Source organism: Nannobrachium achirus (genome assembly GCF_963921795.1).
Source record: "Nannobrachium achirus genome assembly, chromosome: 15".
Classification (NCBI taxonomy): Eukaryota; Metazoa; Chordata; class Actinopteri; order Myctophiformes; family Myctophidae; genus Nannobrachium; species Nannobrachium achirus.
The window spans coordinates 5,980,451-6,003,970 of record NC_137822.1 but is presented as its reverse complement, the minus strand read 5'-3'; the positions used below and the strand labels follow the sequence as shown (position 1 = coordinate 6,003,970).

The 23,520-nt window shown below is 41.2% G+C and overlaps 1 protein-coding gene across 1 annotated transcript; it reads right to left on the bottom strand.

Moving 5' to 3' along the window:
- Positions 1-9,437: 9,437 nt before the first annotated feature.
- On the bottom strand, positions 9,438-22,407 carry LOC308300076 (N-lysine methyltransferase KMT5A-A-like). Its single transcript, XM_080743845.1, has 7 exons — positions 22,155-22,407; positions 20,242-20,362; positions 13,801-14,167; positions 13,536-13,623; positions 13,327-13,386; positions 12,208-12,398; positions 9,438-11,399 (listed from the first exon to the last, which is right to left on the bottom strand). The coding sequence occupies exons 2-7, from the start codon at positions 20,306-20,308 to the stop codon at positions 11,189-11,191; spliced, it is 984 nt and encodes a 327-aa protein (XP_080599971.1). The 5' UTR covers positions 20,309-20,362; positions 22,155-22,407; the 3' UTR covers positions 9,438-11,188.
- Between the last annotated feature and the right edge of the window lie 1,113 nt (positions 22,408-23,520).

Here is a 23,520-nt window from a genome sequence, read left to right as displayed (position 1 = left end):
AAATTACATGCTAATATGGGCTGAAATTGTAACTTTATTTTGTCTATGATTAATGACATTAATTTCACATAATAGTTTTAAAATGTTTAATTTGTCAATCACATGTGCCTTAATTGATTGCCAGATACTAAAGCACTAAAGCCAAATTCATACTTGTGCCATACTGTGTCGCTCACCAAAAATAGCCGATCTACAAGATGGGATATTTCCGGTGCGGGACACCATCCGCACGACACGGCTTTACAAATTAATTAAGCATATCGTCTCTTTCGTCTGGAAACCTCATACAGTATGTCCAAAACTGTTGCTTTGCAGCATTCATATTCAAAAAATAGTAGCAGATCCACAAGCTCAATCTTTCGAGCTTGTGGATCTGCTACTTGTGATGCTTTTGTGTGACGCTGTAGTATGACCAAGTAGGACATTTATTTATAAAAAAGAAAGTTCAAATATGGATATAAAGGTTTATGCGTGATGGCATCGATACAGTATGTCCCAGTGGTGTAAAATAGCTTGGTACATTTACTCAAGTACTGCACTTAAGTACACGTTTTAGTTATTTGTACTTGAGTATTTCCATTTTCAATACTTTTACTTCTACTCCACTACATCTCGGATCCAAATAAATATTGTACTTTTACTCCACTACATTTATTTGGAAACTTTAGTTACTAGTTATTTTGCAGATATACATTATAATATTATAAAACATACATACTGTAAACCACTTTAGTCCTATTTTATACCAAGGCTGTTTGAAAATAGCCAATCTACAAGCTCACAACACGTCGCGACGCGTTGTGAGCTCGTAGATCGGCTATTTTCAAACATTTTGTACTTACTTACTTTTGGTACATTTTGAATTCCAGACTTGTACTTGTAACAGAGTACATATCTACATTGCAGTATTGATACTTAAAGCTATACTGTGTAAGATGCCCAACTAGTGGTCATTAGCCCTATAGCAAACCGCGGTCGCGTCCGCGTCTTTCGGCCGTTTTTCGTACCTTCAGACCCCCGCGTCTGCCTCCACCTCGCTGAGATCTATCTTTTGAGGGGTCCCTTGTTCCTGTGCGTTCAGTAATTCCAGAGATACGGACTCCTTCACCCTGCCTGGTAGGCGAAATTACCTAGAGAAGGGATGGTACAAACGGGCGACAACAAATATGGCTGCCATAGCGCCCCCACTTCAAGATGCGCTGTGATTGGCCGGCAGTTGTATAACCCTCGCTGTGATTGGCCGGTAGTGTGATGACGCAATTTTGGCGCGAGATCCGGTCCCCGGCAAGGATCGCAGTTTACATATATAGAGAAGGCTTTACAGGCTGAAATTCACGGAGTGGGTGTTCTAAAACTTTAGCGATTTAACAGTTAGGACAATTTTAAGATTTGTTTTATAAAAAAAGTTACATGGTACAACTTTAAGTAAAGAATGTGTCCTCTCTCTCCTCTCCACTCCAGGTTTAGTTTCTTCTCGCGGGACAAGCAGAGGAACAGCCAGCGGGGGTCGCCGTTTGACGACAGCAGCTTTGGCGTGTGGGCGGGAAAAGAGGACGTGTACACGGAACAGGCTCAGGAGGCGTTGCAGCACATGTAGTAGTCGCTGGACAAGCACTTGACAAGGTTTTCTCCAAAAAAACATGCCAAACCTTTAACACTTTACGTCCGTCACTTAAATGGCGTTCTTGTGGTCAAACCTGTGAGTAGCCACCGCCCCCCCCCCCCACTGCACATCAATCCACCTATAGGGACTCATAGTGCAACTTGAAACATTGCCTGCTTCAAAAAGGAACGGACTGACAGAACGACAAGCACAGCCTGAGCACACTGTAGCACGTTGAGTTGACACTCCAGTTTATGAAAGGAAATTACGGGGGCACTCGGGTGGGGGAACCAGGGGTTAAGTTCCTGCCCGGACTTGGTAAGACTAGGGGTTCGAAGCCTCCAGTGCAGTGGGGTCCAGGGACCCGCAGCGGTCCCTGGACAGGTCTATAACTCCAAGAGTGGACAAATGGAACCACATTTGGTTCCATTCGTACACTCTCAGATGTCCCCGGGTCATGTGGCTCTGATGTATCCCAAACTGGAGCTTCTTGAAACTTCTAAAGGTTGAGAATCACTGCTCCAGTGCATGACGCATCCGGCTTGGCCAAGCATCCATACAAACACAACTGGCTGTGTTTGTTTGTGAGGGAAGCCGGGGAAGGGCAGGGCCATCTCTGTCGCTGCACTCTAGCGACTCCTACAGGTTGGTCAGGGTGGCTGTTCGATGAGGCTTGGAACTGGGAAGAATAGCTTGTTCCTCTGCATGCGTTACGCCTTCAAAGTGAGACATTGAGACAGTGGTGACACTTTGCGCACCCGTCCTAAGACCAACCATTAGGGGTCAGCAGCGACGAGGGACTACAGTATTTAAAGAGGAGCGGGAATTGACATAACATCTAAAATGGGGGTAAAACAAATAAATGAATAAAAGGTCCCAAAAGTTTACCTAGTCAGACGTAAGAGAACAGAATACTTAAAAGAGTAAGGGCACATGCAAACTCCATATGACTAAGGAAAGGCAGGAGAATTGCATGCACATGTATGTTTAAAAGGATCATGTTTGATTGAGATACTCCGCAGAGGGTATACTTGGATGTTGGATGGAAAAAGGAAAGTTGCAGTTGGAAACGATAGAATGAAGAAAAGGTTCATGAGAATGTATGTCCAGCAATAACTACGTTTTTAAAGAAATATATTGGATTAACTTTTATTTTTTTTAAATATACAAATTTGACACCAACGGTAACGTTGAAGGCATAGGACACAAAAAACATGTTGTCATCCCCAACCCCTTCATAACTGCACAGAACGTTCCGATCCAAAGTTATTTGCTTTAAGGGCATAAAAAATGTAATTTGCATTCGGTGACCTTTTGCTCAATGCATTGCTAAAGAAAAATCCTTTGGCAGTTTTGTGTTATGATGCAATTAAAGACTATAAGCAAACAGCATAATAAAATGTAGATTTTTTAATCAACATTCAATGAACGAATTCCAATATAATATAATGCTTTATTCGTTTGACATGGTTAAAGTAAACCTTGTTATAATCTTTTTCATTTTCAAAATGACAACACTTGTGTCCTATTGATCTTTCTCCTGTTTCCCAAGTCACCAGCAATTTACCAATAATTAAAACGATGCAGCTCTACAAATGATAGATTACACATTTACCATGTGTTTTTAGCACGAGGGCTGTATCCGATCAGATGAGAACAGCGCCGCTATATACAAGATTGTGCAATGTGGTTACATGACAGTTGTTGTCAGATTGTGTTGTGGCCCCTTTTGAGAAGCCTACTGGATATTATGACAGTGTCATAAGATGTAGGCTGACTTCAGGAATGAGTTTGTAATTAAAACTGAAGAGCAAGGGTGTGTATAGGTCAGGGTTCCCCAATTAGTTTTCCCCCAAGGGCCGAATCATGTCTAGGGTACCAAGCCGAGGGCCACAACATTGCAGAGGGCGACGGTGGCGTTCCCACTACTCCAGCGACAGTTTTCGTCGTTGTCGGGTGAAAATCTTTTATGTCCAAAACCGTTCGTTTTGAATGTATCATTTTAAAAATTTGATTTAAACTAGTGAAAACAGCCGATCTACAAGCACACAACGCCTCGCGGTGCGAGGCGTTGTGTGCTTGTAGATCTGCTGTTTTCACTACTTTTGTGCGACGGCCTTGTATGATTTGCGAAAGAACATACAAATTTGGATATGAGATTTACACCCAACGACGATATACTAGCGTTGTTGCTGCTCTTATACCACCATTATTACTGGGGTTGGTGTGGGCCAGACAGTAGCCCCCCGCGGGCCGCCTATTGGGGAACCCTGGTATAGGTTGTTATGAGTTAATTTAAATGCTTACATATTGATGCTGTTTTGTGCTTACTGGGCATCGCGTGCCTTCTCACTTACTATTAGGCTGCCGTGTTCACAAGAACAGACTTTTGTGAGACGCAATGGCCTGGCCAGTAAGGCAGTGGTTTCCCAAACGATGTGCCGAGGCACACAGGTGTGCCTTGGGACTTTGTGACAAGCAAGCACACATTATTATTGCAATATAAATGCGACTAAAGTTATGAATAGTTTACGATATCAGTGCTTTGTGTGCGCACTGCGCAGACGTCCCAATTCAGAGGCCAATTTCAGTCTGGGCATACATTTTAATTTAAATTATTTATATGTTTCTTTACATTAAATTTGTTTCACAAATTCTCAAACATAGTGAAAATAGCTGATCTGCTGGCTTACCTGCTTGCGGTATTTTTCTCTATTTAAAATACATTTAAAAAAAGAAAATGCATGAAACAGGGCTTAAGTGTTTTATTTGGTTTTTCAAATAAAAAGTAACCGTTTACAGAGTGATGAGAGTGATAAGACGTTAAAAGAGAGGCTATTCTGCACAAGCCTCTGTACCCTGGATTTTATTTTCCTTCGCGTTCGGCTCAAAAAGGAAAGCCTGGGCTAAGCTGTTGACATTTCTGGCATAGGAAGTGGGAGTCAACCACCCAACCAACCAACCAATCAGAGTGCAGGGGTAGTGTAGGGGCGGGCACACAGATCGGTGAACCAATAGGGAGCCGGCGTTGGATTCTGGCGCTAAGTAGTATCCGCCCCTCTAGTCCTTAGAAAGGGTTTGGCTCCTCCAGGCGAATTCTGCACTGATGTGAATAGAGGTGTTTCAAAAGGAATCATAATGCACGAACGAAAACGAACGTCAAAGAATAAAAGTCGAAGTCAACAACTGCTGCTCCGATTGCATTCTAATGTGCCAAACTAGTCCTCAGGAAGATCACACGCCGGTCGACACGTTGGACGTGTTTGCACATTAAAATGCTGCTGTTCTTTAATTCTCTTCTTTTATTCCATGAATACAGGCGTGCCTTGACATTTTGACTTGACTATTGGTGTGGCTTGGGCACAACACGTTTGAACACCCACTGCAGTATAGCTGAGGTGTATCGGGATGCATTTTATTAGTAGCTGCACACTTAGTGTTGTTTATGCCGAGCGGATGAGGTGACATAGATGAATGTAAAATGCCAACGGACATAGGAATTTCCAAGAAAGACGGTCCCATTATTTCAGTGTCGATAATGAAATGCCAACGCTAAACAAGGTTGCCACATTTATAATAATAAAAGGATAAATAACCACATAGACAATGTATCAAACATACACGTCTTATTAAATGATGATGCCATTTTGTGGGTGTGAGATGAACAATGTGATGGAAATGTAATGGCAACCTACAGTATATGAAGCAAAATAAAGGGAAATGTAATGAACTTTAATAGATGCAATCTGCTACTTTCATGACCTACAGCAGGGGTTTTCAACCAGTGGTCCTTGAGGGAGATCCAGGTGGTCCCCAGCTAAATGATGGAGAGTTGGTAACCAAATGGACCCTTATAGACCTTTAACTCTTGAGAGTGTCAAATTAAACTGTTTCATTCATTTTACGCTCTCAAGTGTAAAATTATTGTTAAACATCTGCATTATTACATTTACAAGAAGTCTACACAATTAGAGAATGTAGAAGAATTGTTATTTTGATCAACGTTTGCCTGTCATCTCTCCTATGGTACCAACATCAACACAGCATGGAATTGTGGACAAAATCCAAAAACAAAATATTGTTTAATAGTCTTGGGTCTGAGAGGCTAAATCTCATGAAATGGTGGTCCGTGGCTCAAATGCTGAATAAATAATGGACCTTTGGGACGTGAAAAAGGTTGAAAACCACTGACTTACAGTACAACCCTGGTCTCAGGCGTGCATGAGAGACCACGTTTCTACCGCCCTGCCAACATGCAATCCCTGCCTGACCAGGGGAGGTACAGGACTGTGCTTATTGGCTTCAGGCCGTACTACTTGTCAACCAGACACCAGGGTCTAAATGTCTCAATAGAAGAGTAGGGAGACCACCTCCAACCACTGCAGAGGTGCCAGTTATATTGTATTAACATACTCTACACAATTGGTTAAAACAACATTATATTCATTCAAATAAGCTCTCAATTCCCTGCTATATTCAGACAGTTACCCCCTCCCTACCTGGCTTATAATTCCATAAGAATTTTTCACGAGCCTAAATTAAATGACTATTGAAAAGGTATAAGGAATGCATTGATTGTTTTTTATTAAGACAGCTTGTTGCCTTTTATTAAAACATGTCTGCTCCATAATAAAATATCAACAATTTTTCCCAGGTGTTTGTCAGTTTTTGTAGACAATTCATGAGCTTGATTCTCAAAACATCTTCTTGAAATTCACTTGGAATTAATGTATAATTCTACTATTACTGCACTTCCAAGACTGGAATGCTTTTAATGTGTCAATAGCAACCAGCTCCCACCACTAAGTAAGCCTTGCCGTGTCAGTGCAGGAGCCTATCTCCTGTTTCTGTACAAGTACAACCTCTGGACATGACGCTAGTTTGTCCCAGGGACTTAACCCCAATCCAACCCTTGATGCTGAGCTCCAAGCAGGGAGGCACACTGAGTCCAATTTCTGTAGTCTGGGAAATCAAACCCCCGACCTCCCAGTCTCAGGGAACTGGAACATTATACAACTCATGCTGATAATTGGGTTCTCGCACCTGATTGGATGAATCTGGTAACCCACTTGATAATGCGTTTGCTGTTTATCAAGAGCTGGAGAAACAGACAGACCCGTTGAACAAACACAATGATCACTGTCAGAGTATAGACTAGACAGCCTTATCTTTTTAACATGAAATGGTTTGTTTTAACCAAGACAGACAGACAAACAACTGCTACTATTATGTTACATTAAACCCCTTGACCTCCCCTATCAGGGTAATAGACATTTAGGCCCATTACAGATACGTAGATCAATACAATATATATGCTTTGTACACATATTTTGTTGTCGGACAGAAAGATCGATATTTTAGCCAGTCTGGGAAACCAAACACCCCCTGACCGACCTGGGGAATCCTCCCGGGTCAAGGGAGATATTATGCTTCTGGGCTACAGGCAGGGCTACTCTTGCTTATAGGGTTGGGATGCGGAACCAGAGGAGGAACCGCATCCAACATGTAGGAGCTGGAATTGTGGAACATTTGGAACCGTTTCCGGGAAAGGCTTGATCTCACTGTCGGACCTGGTATGTGCACTTCATGTCTGCTATGCAATTACAATACCATGGTTCTCAAACGTTTTAATTTCAAGGACCACCGTAACTGAGAGTGCACAAATGGAACCAAATGGACCCGTAACGCTATTCTAAGGGTCCATTTGGAACCCCCTATAGCATGGGTCTTCAACGTTTTCAGGCCAAGGACCCCTTAGTTGAGAGAGAGAGATGAAGCAGGGACCCCCACAACCTTTTCAGAGATTCCATATAGTTTCATTGTTTGACAGCAAAATCATCAGTGTATTTTCGATTCATGTCAATTTGTGTTTTCAGATACGTATTTAACCACTTGAATCGTCAATACATAACTTGACATTTCACTCTGTACTTAGTCTGCACTTTTTCCCCTCTACACCAAACGTCTTTGCCGAAACTGCGAGGCGTTGTGAGCTTGTAGATCTGCTATTTTGGCTAAAGTTCTCAGAATATGGACACCAGGGTTCAAGTGGTTAATATAAAAAAGTTTCTATCACACAAAGATTTGGAGGACCCCCTGCAGTAACTCTGAGGACCCCCTAGGCCTAGGGGTCCCGGATGCCCTGTTGAAGACCCTTGCCCTATAGGGCATAGCAGTGGGCGTGGTTTTCTGGTGCCACTAAAAGAATGGGTGATTCATTTAGAAATTTACAAAAATATTTATATGATTCACTAGGATCTTGGATAGCTTGATTCTAGGCTTAAAATAAGTGCTCTTTTTGTAAATCTCTATGGGAAAAATGAATGGCAGATTTTCTTTGTGTAGCACCAGAAAACCCTGTAGCAATCGTTAAAAGGAACCGTTAAGGAACCGGAAGGATTCCAACAACCCTACTCTTGCTGCTGTACATGTATACAGTTACCCTTGGGTAGAAATACATACAACCAAAGTGAAGTGGACTGACAAGAGGAGTTGTTTTGCATAATACATGTTTAATCCACATTCCTCCACCTATTACAGTCAATGCTACAACAGTCACTAAAAAGCACCAACAGGGGAAGTTAATGGACAAGAGGTTCAAGAATCACATGGGTACCACTGCCTTGGTTGCTCAGCCAGTTGAGTGCAGAGACCACATGCTCCTTGTGAGTGCCAGTCTCATCTCTCTCTACAAGGGAAGGGATGGGACGATATGAAAATTCCATATCACGATTATTGTGACGATATCGCGATAATCTAAATCCATTATCCTGTGGCCGAACATTTGCCAAAAAATAGCCGATCTACAAGCTCACAACGCGTTGCGATGCGACGCGTTGCAAGCTTGTAGATCGGCTATTTTTTGGCAAAGTCATTTGATAGAGAGTGAAAAAAAGACTATCAAGTACGTATATTATAAGTACCTTTTACCAATTATAGAGGGTTTAAGTGGTACCGGATATGCAGCTCGGCAAATAAAAGGTGAATCAATCCATGACGGAGGACGATATCACGATAAATTAAATCTCCACAACATGATTATCGTGAGTGCTTTTTATCACAATAAACGATAATATCGCTTATCGTCCCATCCCTAACACTGACACATCTGAAATGAAATAGAAAAACGTAGTATCGCATTGTGATATTTTAGGGGGTTAAATAAACCTCCTAAAAAAAGCTACTAAGTGGTGCTGGGATAAAATGCTTCTCTACCAACTCCATGTGAGTTGACAGTTGTTTAAGTATTATAATAAAGTAGGCCATTTGTGGTCATTTCTGTGGAACATGTCACAAAGACAGATTGGTTTTTGACAAAAAACAAGGTTAAAACTCAATCACTCGTTCATTTAAAGAGACATCGATAAGTAGTGCTGCTGCTCTCTGAAAAGTTGAGCTGATTTTAACTGCTTGAAGGCAGCCTGAAGTTGCCCCTGAACCACCAGCCACACTCCTTTGAACATGGCTGCCTGCTAAGATCTTGATCTCAATGGGATCTTCTCCTGTATAAATAATTATATTATAGCCTCATAGTATAATTGTCATATTTTTAAGGTTTTTACCAAGTCATTTACTAGTCAATCATGAGTAAAAAGCTAATTTTCCCTAACTTGGCCAAGTCATGTTTATCCGTCTTTATTTACATCTGCCCAACACTGCTGATTCATCCTGCCTTACTGGCAATGTTCTCAGCCTATCGGAATGTTTGATTTCTGCCAAAAAAAGACGTAGGCCTAGGCCAGACGGAGCTGGATATGTCATATATGCCGTTTTTTCAGATATCCACATAGAAAAATATCTAGATCCACACGACAAAGATATCTAGGTCTAAAATAATCTCATTCCCCAGACCTCCACTAGGGGGACAAGCACACACACACAGTAAAGTCTTCAGAGATATCCGGGTTCCATGTCTACACGGATCCAGTGAATCGGATATTTTTCAATGTCTTAAAAAATATCCAGTTTCGTGTGGCTGCAAGCCCCAACAGCACAAAAAAATGTCTAGCTTCAGAAATATCCAGCTCTGCGTAGCCGGCACCTTAAAGAACTTCTGCCCAAGTCATTTTGGAATCTAACAAACATTCTGATGGCTGAGGACATAGTCAATTAGGCACAACAAAGCAGCAGTGTTAGGAGAGTAGAGTTAGGCAGAAATGTCAATTTGCAGAAAAATATTACTTGGGCAATTATGCTATGAGGCAGAACGTTATGGAACATTAGTAGTGGATAATGAAGGCCTTACAGAGTGGTGTCTTAATGAATAGACATTAAGCAAATTCCTTTATTTTCAAATAACTTCAACACCTAATTGTACCAGAGGTTAAATAGTATAGTTAAACTTGTAAAATCTAGTTAAGCTCTTAACATATACAAAATATGCTTTTAAAAATGTATTTAGAATCTGGTGACTTATAAAACTCAAAACAAAAATGAATTATCCGTTGCCAATTCTGTTGTTAAATGGTCTACATGGAATATTTGGTTGTAGACATTTGACAGCTTTGTGTAGGAGGTAAAGATTTGTTCCAAGGGAGAGAGAAAACTACAGCTATAAAAACATGATATAAAAAAAGAAAATCAATAGCACATTACAGTTTGACAGAACCTTTTTAGAAAGGGCTCATATATACTTTGCATCATCATCATAATCATCATTTATGAACGACTGAACGTTGTCCATTTACATTTTTGTATCGTCAACCTGAAGAGTCCTCGTTATAAATGCAATTATTGCTAAGCAGGGGAAGGAACCAGTGCAGGGAACAAACAAAAAAGTGTAAAAAAAGGAATAAAAAAAGCCAAAACGTTGTAGATCTACCACCCGCACTTGTGTAATGTGTACTGTGATCGCTTTCCGCAGGGAACAAACAAAAAAGTGTAAAAAAGGAATAAAAAAGCCAAAACGTTGTAGATCTGCCACCCGCACTTGTGTAATGTGTACTGTGATCGCTTTCCTCACCATCCTATTTTAAATAGAGAACAAATGCCCCCCAATCCAACAATCTAAAAAAAAAGAGGAAATGTTTTGAACAGTCAATCATGTGTATTTGCATGTGGGCAACCCCCTTTTCCGTGCTAAGCTGCAAACCAAAAATAAATGTGGTTCCTTCCGCTGTTGCCAAGTGCCACTAGGCTACCAGTTAAGAATAAACAGTATAAAAATGCCAAACAGCCACTACTACCACGCACATGCTGCGATAGCGCTAGCTTTTTAAAGGTTATACAAAATATACAAAATAAATATGCTGAAATCAAATGACCTAGCATGTTCCATATTATCAGTGTATAAATAAGCTTATGGATATCGTCGGACAAAAGCAGATGTACCTTAAATCTCCATTAATTTAAATCGCCAATGTCTTGTACGCGAATCCCCAGTACATCCATCTGATACATATTCTGCTGCTAAGGCTTTTTCTTTTTAACATTAGCTTAATAAGAAACAAATGCTTATGCTCAGTTTACAACAGCCAATCTACAAGCTCACAACGGGTCGCAGACACGAGGCAGTGAGAGCTTGCATATTGGCTATTTTCGAAGTATAAATCACGCCTTCGTTTCCCTTCTCTTAGAGATCAGTTGTCAATATTTGAGCCATGGGTGAGCGGCGATAGAGTCTTTGCTGCGGTCACCGTAGTCGTAGAGCAGCTCTTCGCCCTCGGCGATGTTCCGAGACGCCACCAGGATGAGGTGGGGGATGCCCTGGATGTCGTGGAGCTTGGTTTGGCAGTTGCCATTTTTACTGTGATTTATCAGCCTGCCCATTCGGCCAGTCTCTTTCGTGGCATCCACACTAAACAAAAAAAAGAAGAAAAGCCATAAGTATCAATTATATTAAAATGTGCAAAGTAACAGGATAGACCAGGGTTCCCCAATTAGTTTTCCCCAAGGGCCGAATTATGTCTAGGGTACCAAGCCGAGGGCCACAACATTGCAGGGGGCAATGGTGGCGTTCCCACTACTCCAGCGACAGTTTTCGTCCAAAACCGTTCGTTTTGAATTTATCATTTTAAAAATGATTTAAAAACTAGTGAAAACAGCCGATCTACAAGCACACAACGCCTCGCGGTGCGAGGAGTTGTGTGCTTGTAGATTGGCTGTCACTTCTTTTGTGCGACGGCCTTGTATGATTTGCGAAAGAACGTACAAATTTGGAGATACGAGATTTCCACCCGACAATGACGATATACTAGTGTTGTTGCTGCTCTTATACCATTACTGGGGTTGGTGTGGGCCAGACAGTAGCCCCCCGCGGCCCGCAAATGGCCCGCGGGCCCCCTATAGGGGAACCCTGGGATAGACGGACACTTTTTTCAATGCCGCAAATAGTTTTTTTTTCTACCTTTACTACCTACCGTAGTTGTTTCTGTTGTGTGGAAACCTTACATGTCTAAAACCGTTCAGGATTATATTTTAAAATCGTTTTAAAATAGTGAATATTGCATATTGAAATATTGAACAGAATGGACCTTTACGGTTGTTGAATTAACCAAATAACATTGCCTAATACATATCAAACTGGGGGAAGTCTGACCTTGAAATTAAAAAAGGTTCAGAATCACTGTCCTGCAAAGGGAAACGCAACGGTTTATTAAACATACCAGTATGTTTTGCATTGGTGCTGAAAATAGTACATGTAGCATCCCGTGGCAGGGTTTTGAGCGTACTCGGCCTCCCTCATTTTGGCATCGGTGATGTGCAGGAGATCACCATGGTACTCCACTATGTACTCTCCCTTCTGGAAGCACTGGGTGGCAAACACCCCTCTCCCTTTCCCCTCGATGTGTTGCACCTGCACCACAAAAAAAGGGAGTGGTTAAATTATGGCGTATTCGTATAATTAAGTAGCACACCACTTTAACCACTCTGATAGATACAGTCCAGGCTGACATTTATCAAGATAATAGTGATGTAACGATTGATCAGTGAGTGATCGCGATCGGCCGATAATGCCTCTATCGGCTTTGATCAGTATCGGCGTTGCCTCTACAAGCTAAATCAGCTATTTTCACAATATTTATCTGTGGGACTGAATGTAACCTCAGCTTCAACTCCTACAAGTTGAATTGGATACTAAAGGACCTCAGCCTGCAATCTCCTAATGTTTATACTTAATATACAATGTCAATGTTTTGTAAGAAGAATCATTAAGTATATAAATGCTGCTACAGTAACGTAATAAATAGAAGAATTACTGATTCCAGTTGATCAGTGATCAGTATCGGCCCCACGAATCGCAATCGGAGCATCTCTAATCAAGAACTAACCTTGCGTCACAAGACTTTCCACCTCATAGGAAAGCCTGGTATTCGCTGGTGGCGCTATAACAGGCCAATGTGTAAAGGGTGGCATTTGTTCCTTCACCTAGTGGGAAATTTCACTGTAATTGCACGCTGTGTTCATGATTTGAGGCATTTTGTTCAAAACGGAGCAATCCTGCAAACTTTGAAAGCCAATTGTAGCAAATCAGGATGGAATATGGAAAATCGGACAGATGCATGTTGATCACATGACTGTAGAGATACGGTCTACCGATTTGCAGTGATTTGTGGACAAAATCTCAAGGAGTAGTACAGAAATGTGTTTTTTCAAACATCGGCCTCATGGTGGCGCTAGAACAGGGCCATGTGAGAAATGTGGGGCAGAGGTTCTGAATTGGCATCCAGGGAGTGGTTTTACCTATCACACTGCAAATCCAGAGAAAGTTTTTTTTTTTTTACCTCCATTCCTTCTTCTATCCCGTTGGTAATGAGATGATCAATGTGCTCCTTCTGTTCACACTGACAATAAAGCACAATGAAAGGTGTTACTGCAAATGAACAGATCTGACCGCCACACAAATACACATGAAGCCATTCTAAATACACATCCAGTAGAAATACAAAGTGCTAGTAGGACTACAACAACAAAATCATTAACTCGATCCCACCTTGATTTCCGCTTTGCTTTTTCTTGAGCTCCGTCGAATAGGAAAGAAGTCGGTAACTTTTCGGTTTTGTGAAGTCCCATTTTCAGTGCTGCAATTAACAAAGGAGACGTCACCTTAACATTTACAACCCCGTTTGACTACTTTCAAACAGGGTTTGGGACTCGCAGCTCACTTTTGAACGCTCCAAAATTGTAGTTGCGACAAACGGCAGCAAATGCCGTAAGTTGCAAAGAAGAGAATGCCTTGATGATCAAGACGCACTTACATTCTTTTGGTGGACTTCTTTCCTTTGACCTTGCGTCGTACGACTCTCCTCTGGTTGACGAGCGGAGCGGAGCCGTTGTAGCTGTTGGTCAGGCGGGGCATGTGAGCCACGTTGCCATTGGTCAGGGGAGGCATGTGAGCCGCGTTGCTATTGGTCAGGAGGGGCATGTGAGCCGTGTTGCCATTGGTCAGGGGGGGCATGTGAGGAAGGGAAACCTCCACCGGAGACCCACGCCAAGTCTGAGGGTAATGCAGCTGTGGTGGTGGCGATGGCTCCTCGTCTGTCCAGCAGGGGGAGCACTGGCCTTCCTTCTCTGTCAACTCTGAAGTGTTTTGCATTTTCAAGCTGATGGAATTTGGTGTGCTACCTGTAAGAGAGACAATAGTGGGAATTAAATTACTCCATACAAGTAATGCTCTTTTGGAATATACTCGTATGTTGCTAGACATCGGCTTCGAGCATGTTTCTGAATATGAAAAAGAATGGAAATGTACAAGGACAAGTGGAATAGACAAGTGATTTTGATGTACCGTGTGTAGGTGTACATCATACTGCCATTCCAAATTTTATTTCCGTCATTTCCAGTATTACCGGTAAGTATATTTGTATTAAACGTTTTAATTGTTGTTGTTGCGACCGAAGGTCGCAGTATACCAGGAGAAATGTCGTAGCTTGTCTCCGTCTGTGTCAGTACTTCAGTCAGTACACATTTTACAGTCTATTGGTTCCCTTGTCACTGTGACATCACTCTGACATCATGCTCTGATGTCACTGTGATGTAGGGGAACCACTCTTAACAGAAGGGGTTTGCTGCTCTGACATCACGCTCTGGCTTCATGTCCCTTTTATGCCCATATATTTTATGCCCATATATAGTCGACAAAGTGATTGGGCCATTGGGTATTCCCAGATCACACTTGCAAATGAATTACATCCTTGTCCGTTTTATGCCCATATATGGAGATCCCTGTCCCCCTGTCCCAAGATAGCCAAGAATTGGCACGACCTTGCCCTTTAGGGTGAGGTTGCATGTCGCCCTGAGGAGTCTTACTAGTATCTTGTATTGTTGCGTTTGCATAGTCTCTGTGGAACATGCTACGTATGTCCCACCAACTGACATTCTTGTTACTCTGTATGAATGATTAAGAGACAAAATAAACCCCTCTTGATTCTAACTTTTAGTTGTTGATAAAGACAAAGCTTGTTTTGCTGGAGGACCCAAGATAAACCCCTACCCCTATTTCAAAAGAACTCTCTCCCACCGAGTGAGACCAAATGCATGTGTTAAAAGATGTGAATATGATTTGATCAAGCACACATTTTGCAACAGGGATGTTCATGAGGTCTCCAACCATCTTAAAAGGCAAGGTTCATGAACAGGTGGTGAACAAGTCTGTATTCGATGGAAAACACAAGACTGCTTTTCTATAGAATTAATTAAATGGAAATGAACACTAGCGCATGCATCAGCTTATCCAAACTACATGCCATTTTGGAATAAATCCAATCCCAGTATTGCCAAAAGCCACCGTCCCCTCCTATTACTGCTATTTAATATAATTATCCTTTATTTACAAGAGTATTACAGAAACACTTATTTTTGCAGAGGCGTGGAAACAGCTTACTCAAAACGATTGACTTGAGCATAGTATAGTAGTATAGACCAGGGCTACTCAACTTAAGACGGCTCAGGGGCCACTTAGTAAAATACAAAAAGTCCAAGGGCCACAAGCTAAAAAATATGGTTCTATTCTGGGTGTAATGATATTGTAACACACTACATGAGTAGACAAAAAAAAAAAAAAAACAATTAAACACACAGAAAACAGCCACATGTTCATCTATAATGCCAAACCTCATTGAACAAAAAGAATGTCATGGAATAATTAATGAAGAAATAATGACGTTTCTTCTTTTGGAACAAAAAAGAAAATAGCAAAAGTGTCTTGTATAAAACAAGCCAAAAATAGTTTCCTAGTGGTTTTGGAGGGAAACTGAAATCAGAAATTATTTGTCCATACTGAAAGTAGACAAGCGGTGGAAACCGCTTCCAATGAATGGCTTTGTGTGTATCACGCCCATATATGGTCATTTCAGTCCAGAATGAACAGGCTTTTTCAAAAACAGAATGTCCGTTTAATTAGAGGCCTTTCTGGGCCCGCCCCTTTCCCCCCTCCCCCTGAGCGGCAGCCATGATGGAGTCACTGCTGCAGCAGTGTGTGTCTATAGCTGTATTCCAATCCGAAGGGTTTGCACTTTGAAGTGCGCATTTGAAGGGCTATGACGTCACTGGGCCGCGCCAAATAGCAATCTACAAGCTCACAATGCGTTGCGTTGCGACGCATTGTGAGCTTGTAGATCTGTGACCAGTGACGTCATATCCCTTCAAATGCGCACTTCAAAGTGCAAACCCTTCAGATTGGAATACAGCTCTAGTCTATGTCTATGGAGATGGGACTTTTAATGAAATTAGTCATTACCAGTCCCATCTCCATGATATTTAGATCTAATTCCTTCGCCAGTTCCATCCGCATGATTTGTAGATCTAATTCTATGAGTCCCATCCCCATGATTTGTAGGTCTAATACCATCGCCAGTCCCATCCTTATGATTCGTAGATCTAATTCTGTCTGTTCCATCTCAATTATGTTTAGGTCTAATTCCATCGCCAGTTCCATCCAAATGATTTGTAAATCTAATTCTATGAGTCCCATCTCTATGATTTGTAGGTCTAATTTCATCGCCAGTCACATCCTTATGATTTGTAGATCTAATTCTATCTGTTCCATCTCAATGATTTTTAGATCTAATTTCACCACCAGTTCTATCCTTATGATTTGTAGATCTAATTCCATCAGTCCCATCTCAATTATGTGTAGGTCTAATTCCATCGCCAGTTCCATCCACATGATTTGTTGATCTAATTCTATATAGTTCCATCCTCATGATTTGTAGATCTAATTCCATCGCCAGTCCCATCCTTATGATTTGTTGATCTAATTCTATCAGTCCCATCTCAATTATGTTTAGTTAGGTCTAATTCCATCGCCAGTTCCATCCCCATGATGTGTAGGTCTAATTCGATACATTCCCAACTCCATGTTCTTTAGATCTAATTCGATAGTCACATCCCCATGATTTGTAGATCTAATTCCATCACCAGTCCCATCCCCATAATGTGTAGGTCCAATTCCATCGGCAGTTCCGCCAGTTCCATCTGTATGATTTGTAGATCTAATTCCATCAGTCCCATCTCAATTATGTGTAGGTATAATTCCATCGCCAGTTCCATCCACATGATTTGTAGATCTAATTCTATACAGTTCCATCCTCATGATTTGTAGATCTAAATCCATCGCCAGTCCCATCCTTATGATTTGTAGATCTAATTCTATCAGTCCCATCTCAATTATGTGAAGGTCAAATTCTATAGCCAGTTCCATCCCCATGATTTGTAAGTCTAATTCGATACAGTCCCATCTCCATATTCTTTAGATCTAATTCCCATGATTTGTAGATCTAATTCCATCACCAGTTCCATCCCCATAATGTGTAGGTACAATTCCATCGCCAGTTTCGCCAGTTTCATCCGCATGAATTGTAGATCTAATTATATCAGATCCTTCCCAATGATTTGTAGATCTAATTCCACCGCCAGCTCTATCCTTATGATTTGTAGATCTAATTCTATTAGTCCCATCTCAATTTTGTGTAGGTCTAACTCCATAGCAAGTTCCATCTGCATGATTTGTAGATCTAATTCCATACAGTCACATCCCCATGATTTGTAGATCTAATTCCATCACCAGTTCCATCCCCATAATGTGTAGGTCTAATTCCATCACCAGTTCCATCTGCATGATTTGTAGATCTAATTCTATCTGTACCATCCCCATCATCTGTAGGTCTAATTCCATCACCAGTTCCATCTGCATGATTTGTAGATCTAATTCTATGAATCCCATCCCCATGATTTGTTGGTCTAATTCCATCGCCAGTCCCATCCTTATGATTTGTAGATCTAATTCCGTCTCCAGTCCCATCCCTATCATTTGTATGTCTAATTCTATTGCTAGTTCCATCCACATGATTTGTAGATCTAATTCATGTGCCGAATCTGAAGCCGGTGGGACGAACGTTTCTTGAGATAAGTGGATTACATACATACATACTCACAGAGATTTGTCACATTTATTGTAAGCAGATGAATTATGTGGATGGGACTGTATCGAATTAGACCTACAAATCATGGGGATGGAACTGGCGATGGAATTAGATCTAAACATAATTGAGATGTGACTGATAGAATTAGATCTACAAATCATGCGGATGAAACTGGCGATAGAATTGGACCTACACATCATGGGGATGGGACTGGTGATGGAATTAGATCTACAAATCATGACGATGGAACTATATAGAATTAGATCTACAAATCATGCGGATAGAACTGGCGATGGAATTAGACCTAAACATAATTGAGATGGGACTGATAGAATTAGATCTACAAATCTTAAGGATGAGACTGGCGATGGTATTAGACCTACAAATCATGGGGATGGGACTCATAGAATTAGATCTACAAATCATACAGATGGAACTGGCGAAACTGCCGATGGAATTGGACCTACACATTATGGGGATGGGACTGGTGATGGAATTAGATCTACAAATCATGGGGATGTGACTATCGAATTAGATCTAAAGAACATGGAGTTGGGAATGTATCGAATTAGACCTACACATCATGGGGATGGAACTGGCGATGGAATTAGACCTAAACATAATTGAGATGGGACTGATAGAATTAGATCAACAAATCATAAGGATGGGACTGGCGATGGCATTAGATCTACAAATCATGAGGATGGAACTATATAGAATTAGATCAACAAATCATGTGGATGGAACTGGCGATGGAATTAGAACTACACATAATTGAGATGGGACTGAGGAATTAGATCTACAAATCATAAGGATAGAACTGGTGGTGAAATTAGATATAAAAATCATTGGGATGGATCTGATAAAATTAGATCAACACATCATGCGGATAGAACTGGCGATGGAATTAGACCTAAACATAATTGAGATGGAACAGATAGAATTAGATCTACAAATCATAAGGATGGGACTGGCGATGGAATTAGACCTACAAATCATGGAGATGGGACTCATAGAATTAGATTTACAAATCATTTGGATGGAACTGGCGATGGAATTAGACCTAAACATAATTGAGATGGAACAGATAGAATTAGATCTACGAATCATAATGATGGGACTGGCGATGGTATTAGACCTACAAATCATGGGGATGGGACTCATAGAATTATATCTACAAATCATGCGGATGGAACTGGCGAAGGAATTAGATCTAAATATCATCGAGATGGGACTGGTAATGACTAATTTCATTAAAAGTCCCATCTCCATAGACATAGACATAGACACACACTGCTGCAGCAGTGACTCCATCATGGCTGCCGCTCAGGGCGAGGGGGGAAAGGGGCGGGCCCAGATAGGCCTCTATTACCATATATGGTGATCTCAGTCCAGAATGAACAGGGTTTTTCAAAAACAGAATGTCCGTTACCTTATGTCCATATATGGTCACTCCAGGCCAGAATGAACAGGTTTTTCCTGTCCCGTACGTGTAAAATATCAGTCCAGAATGAATAGGCTTTTTCAAAAAGCAAAATGTGTGTCCCATGTCCATATATGGTCATTTCAGTTCAGAATGAATAGGCTTTATATGTCCTATATCTAGAATATGTGTGCGGTGTCCCTCCCGGTCAGATGAATGGATACTTTGAGGATTGGTCAAGCTTCACATGATAATTTGGCCTTCAGGGTTTATCTGTCTTATTTAAACACTTTATATTTATTTATTTAATTACAAATTCTTATTTTAATGTATGTGTTTTAATCTATTTTATTTTTTAAACCTATTATACCAACTGTCATACCAGCTCTCCAAATACATTCAGAATAGAAGTTTTATCTGTCCACCACTTCAATTCGAACCGAGGTTTGATTTTTATTGGTATGACCATGACAGGCCACGTAGACATGCTGCAGAGGCCGCATGTGGCCCACGGGCTGCAGATTGAATCAAATTATTCAAATCATGTTAAAACATATTTGGAAACTGCTACAAAGTGCTGCTATCAATCAACAATGAGCAGTGTATTTTACTTTTTCTTGCCAGCTAGCAAGATGACATCTCAATGCTATGAATCGTGGGCTATTGGCTCAAGCAATGTCTGCAGCAATGCAGACATCGCAGAGTGTGCGGGTGTGCCCTCGTGCACTCGCCAGGTTTCGAGTGCAAACCAAGAGCCGGGTCGCAGTTAATCACGGATTATGTTCTTGTTTACTGGAAAAGTTGTCGAAGCCTCTGTGTAGAATACAAGTCAACAGAAACACCAGTTGACCTACCTTCCTCTTGCCACTGTGTGTCATATTGTAGACGGTGTCTCCCTTCTTGCGTCAGCGTGATCATCATCTCATCGTGAGCGGGAGATATGGCGCTTAAAATGTCAATGGAATACACCGTTCTCTGTGAATATTAAGGCAGAAATATGCGTTTTAGAACATGAGCAAGACCCTGAGAGTTTAACCACTTGAGCCCTCGCATCCCTATTCTGCGGGGGAACAATTGCCAAACATAGCAGATGTACAAGCTCCTAACGCGGTGCAACACAATACGTTGTGAAAGAGTGGACCACATATTACAGACCTGAAACCGGTCAACCAAGTACTACTGTATTAGTTTACCAAGTAGGCCTATACAGTATATATAGAGGGTTTAAATGGTTCTCTTAGCCCTTGTGTCCACTATACGAACACCAGTTTCTAACAAGTAGTGTGTGAACAGAAGCAGACAATTTATCCTGATATGTGCCATCTGATGTGTACAGAATCAGATCAAATGGGGGCTGAGACTAGCTCCTGCTGTCTGAATACGAGTTCAGAACAACCTGAGCCGTATCTCTGTATTTGAAATGTGAATGGTTTCAACTACTAGACTGTAGATATGTCTACAGTATGGTATGGTTCATCTCTAGGTGAAACCATTTTATATACATAGGCCTATATGAACTGTATAGAATGTACAACATTTGTATTGGTATCATTATAGTTCTTAGCGCTTTTACATAACCTAAGGAGGAATCTATCAAATGCCAATAGAGTCCATATTGTGGAATTAATTGCACACTGATGTAATGCTGTATTAATAACATGGACAAAGTTCCAGCGAGTCCCACTTCCAAAATGTCAAGGATGTTCACAATTACAACACCAGAGGCAGCTCCACAGATCACGTCCAACCCAGATTTGGCACCAAAAAAGGGTCAAATGTGTAACAGTTCTCCAGCTATGCCGCTAAAATGTGGAACACCTACCAAAGGCTTTAAAAGAGTGTACTTCCTTTAAAACGGCACTGAAAACACTTGGTGGCTGCTACTCAAAACTGGTAAATGAAAAGATAAAGCCTATCCGTACCTCCCCGACCTATTGTAAATACAATTTATTTTGCATTGTGTTCTACGATTGTTTTTCTGATGATATCTTCTGCATAGTACTGTGTTCTATCTGTCTATCATTCAATGTTATATGAGTTGTTGTCATGAAACTGTACCTTTTCCTATGCAAACTTCTAATAAAGTCTTCAATCAATCAAACCCTTGTAGATAATGTGTGGTGCCAAGTCAGACAGTGTGTGGAATGGCCCATTTTATTTGTTCTATGTTACAATACGTTTAGTTAAGGGGGAAAAGAATAACAATAAAAAATATGTGGCATGTGGCAGTTTGTCCTCAATTCCACTTTGCTACACGTTTAAATAATGAGACCCCCCAGTGACCCAGTTCCTGATGAAAACTGATCCTCAGTCACTAGTGGAATGACAGTTAAGGTGATGGGAGGAGCCCCGTGGGACCTGGCTCTTATGGTTCGCCATTGACTGATGACCCGTTAAATAATTTCTGTTACGAGTACGCTACTACTACTTACTTATGTAACACGAGTTAGCTGTTAAAAAACATCCAACAACATTTAGTAAGTGAGCTGCAAAAAGATAATGCAATTCTGCTGCCCTGATCTGATCTAACATAGAACATGGTGTCTGTCTGCGTGTCGCCCCCCCTTCCTTTCCTTTCCTTTCCTTTCCATAACGCAGACAGACATGCTGGCAAACATCACCATCCAAGCAAGCACACAAAACAACACAATACAGCGACGCTAGAATCGTGAAAGATGCCCAACGTATACATTGCTTTCATGTCTGCAAAACACAGTAAAGAAATACACCACTTTTGACTTTTGACCGAAGAGAAAGGTAAACTTACCCCGTCCAGGTCGGATTTGTTGTTGTGGTTCTCCTCCTGTGCCCTGGATGCTTCTGCTAGGTTGGTGAAGGATCCCGTCTACAGTTATTAAGCTGCCGTTTCAGGTCAAAGCCTTCGTCCGTCATACGTTGGTCATTTACACTTTTGCTCAGGGACACTTTCACCCGACTTTAACGTCACGGACGCTTCCATAAATAGACAAATGTGCGGGGGTTTAAAGTCTTCGACCGATGATGCAGCCCGCACGGCTTCTCTCCGCCATGTTTAATTTAAAAAAAAAAGAGCAAGCTTTCTGTCGCCCTCTGGTGGTATTTTATTTAAAACTGACACAAGGCCTCAGAGAACAATGGATTAAAATATGAAAAGGCATAGCCTCTGGGTCATTATCTTGTTTTATTTTTAAACCCTCAACCAACAGTAGATATGGCTGTTAAGTGACAAAGACACCACACCACACCACTGCATTAAATTTAATGAGAAATATATCACAGTGGGGAGAAGTTAGGCACACATGTCTATGGAAGTTTATAGAACACATAAATAATAATCACACATACCCTTTTAAAACCAATTTCTAATCACTCATAACTACATGCTTCAAAATAAAAACGTAAGGGATGCCAGGTTGAAGTCACTTTTGGAGTGGTGCAAGTACTCCCATGCTTGGCCGACTGTGTATGTCGGAAGGAAGTTAATGAAAGGAAAGGACACTAACGTAATTTTCTCTACCTTGCCAGCACATTAACTCACGCAGGAAATGAAATTGTGTGAAATAACATTGGTGTTATTACAGGAAAATAAAAGAAGACATGTCCCACATTGTTTTCTGCTGTTGCTTTTCTTTTTTTATTTGTACACTGTATAATTTTATACCAATCGAATATATTCAAAGAGAACAAAGTACGTTTCTGAACATGCCAAGTATCGCAATACCTCCGAGACAGAAACGATACCCGTCACAGATGCCCCAATAAAATGATATAGCCTACAGTCTGTACACATCGAAAAGCAAGTGATTATAAACCAACCTGTTATAGCCTATCTATTCTTTTATATTCCTGAACCGATTACATGACAAAGGACGCTATCGTTCATGAATAGTGTTTGTTCATGAGCTGGTCCAGCCGGCTCCATTCACTGCCATGTATTTCATCGAACTTCCGGTGCGAGTTTTGCCTGCCAACCATGAGCGTCATGGCGCATCCCCCAGTACCCACCAGGGGCATAGTTCTGCCGATTTAAAATGACTCCAATACGGAACTAAAACTTCCTATGATTGGCCGCTAGTTGCGCTTTTTTCCCCCCTGGCCGATCGCAAAAAGAATTGCCCTCCATTGGATCCCATTCATTTTCCCCTTTCGTTTTC

Bases quoted from the DNA above. Each gene is read 5' to 3' on its own strand.
- LOC308300076 (XM_080743845.1), bottom strand. From the start codon at position 20,308: ATGATGATCACGCTGACGCAAGAAGGGAGACACCGTCTACAATATGAC. The intron at 12,399-13,326 runs GTAAAAAAAAAA...TTTGTGGTGCAG, and splicing joins GGATAGAAGAAGGAATGGAG to GTGCAACACATCGAGGGGAA. The intron at 11,400-12,207 runs GTATGTTTAATA...TTTTTTGTTTAG, and splicing joins CACCAATGCAAAACATACTG to TGTGGATGCCACGAAAGAGA.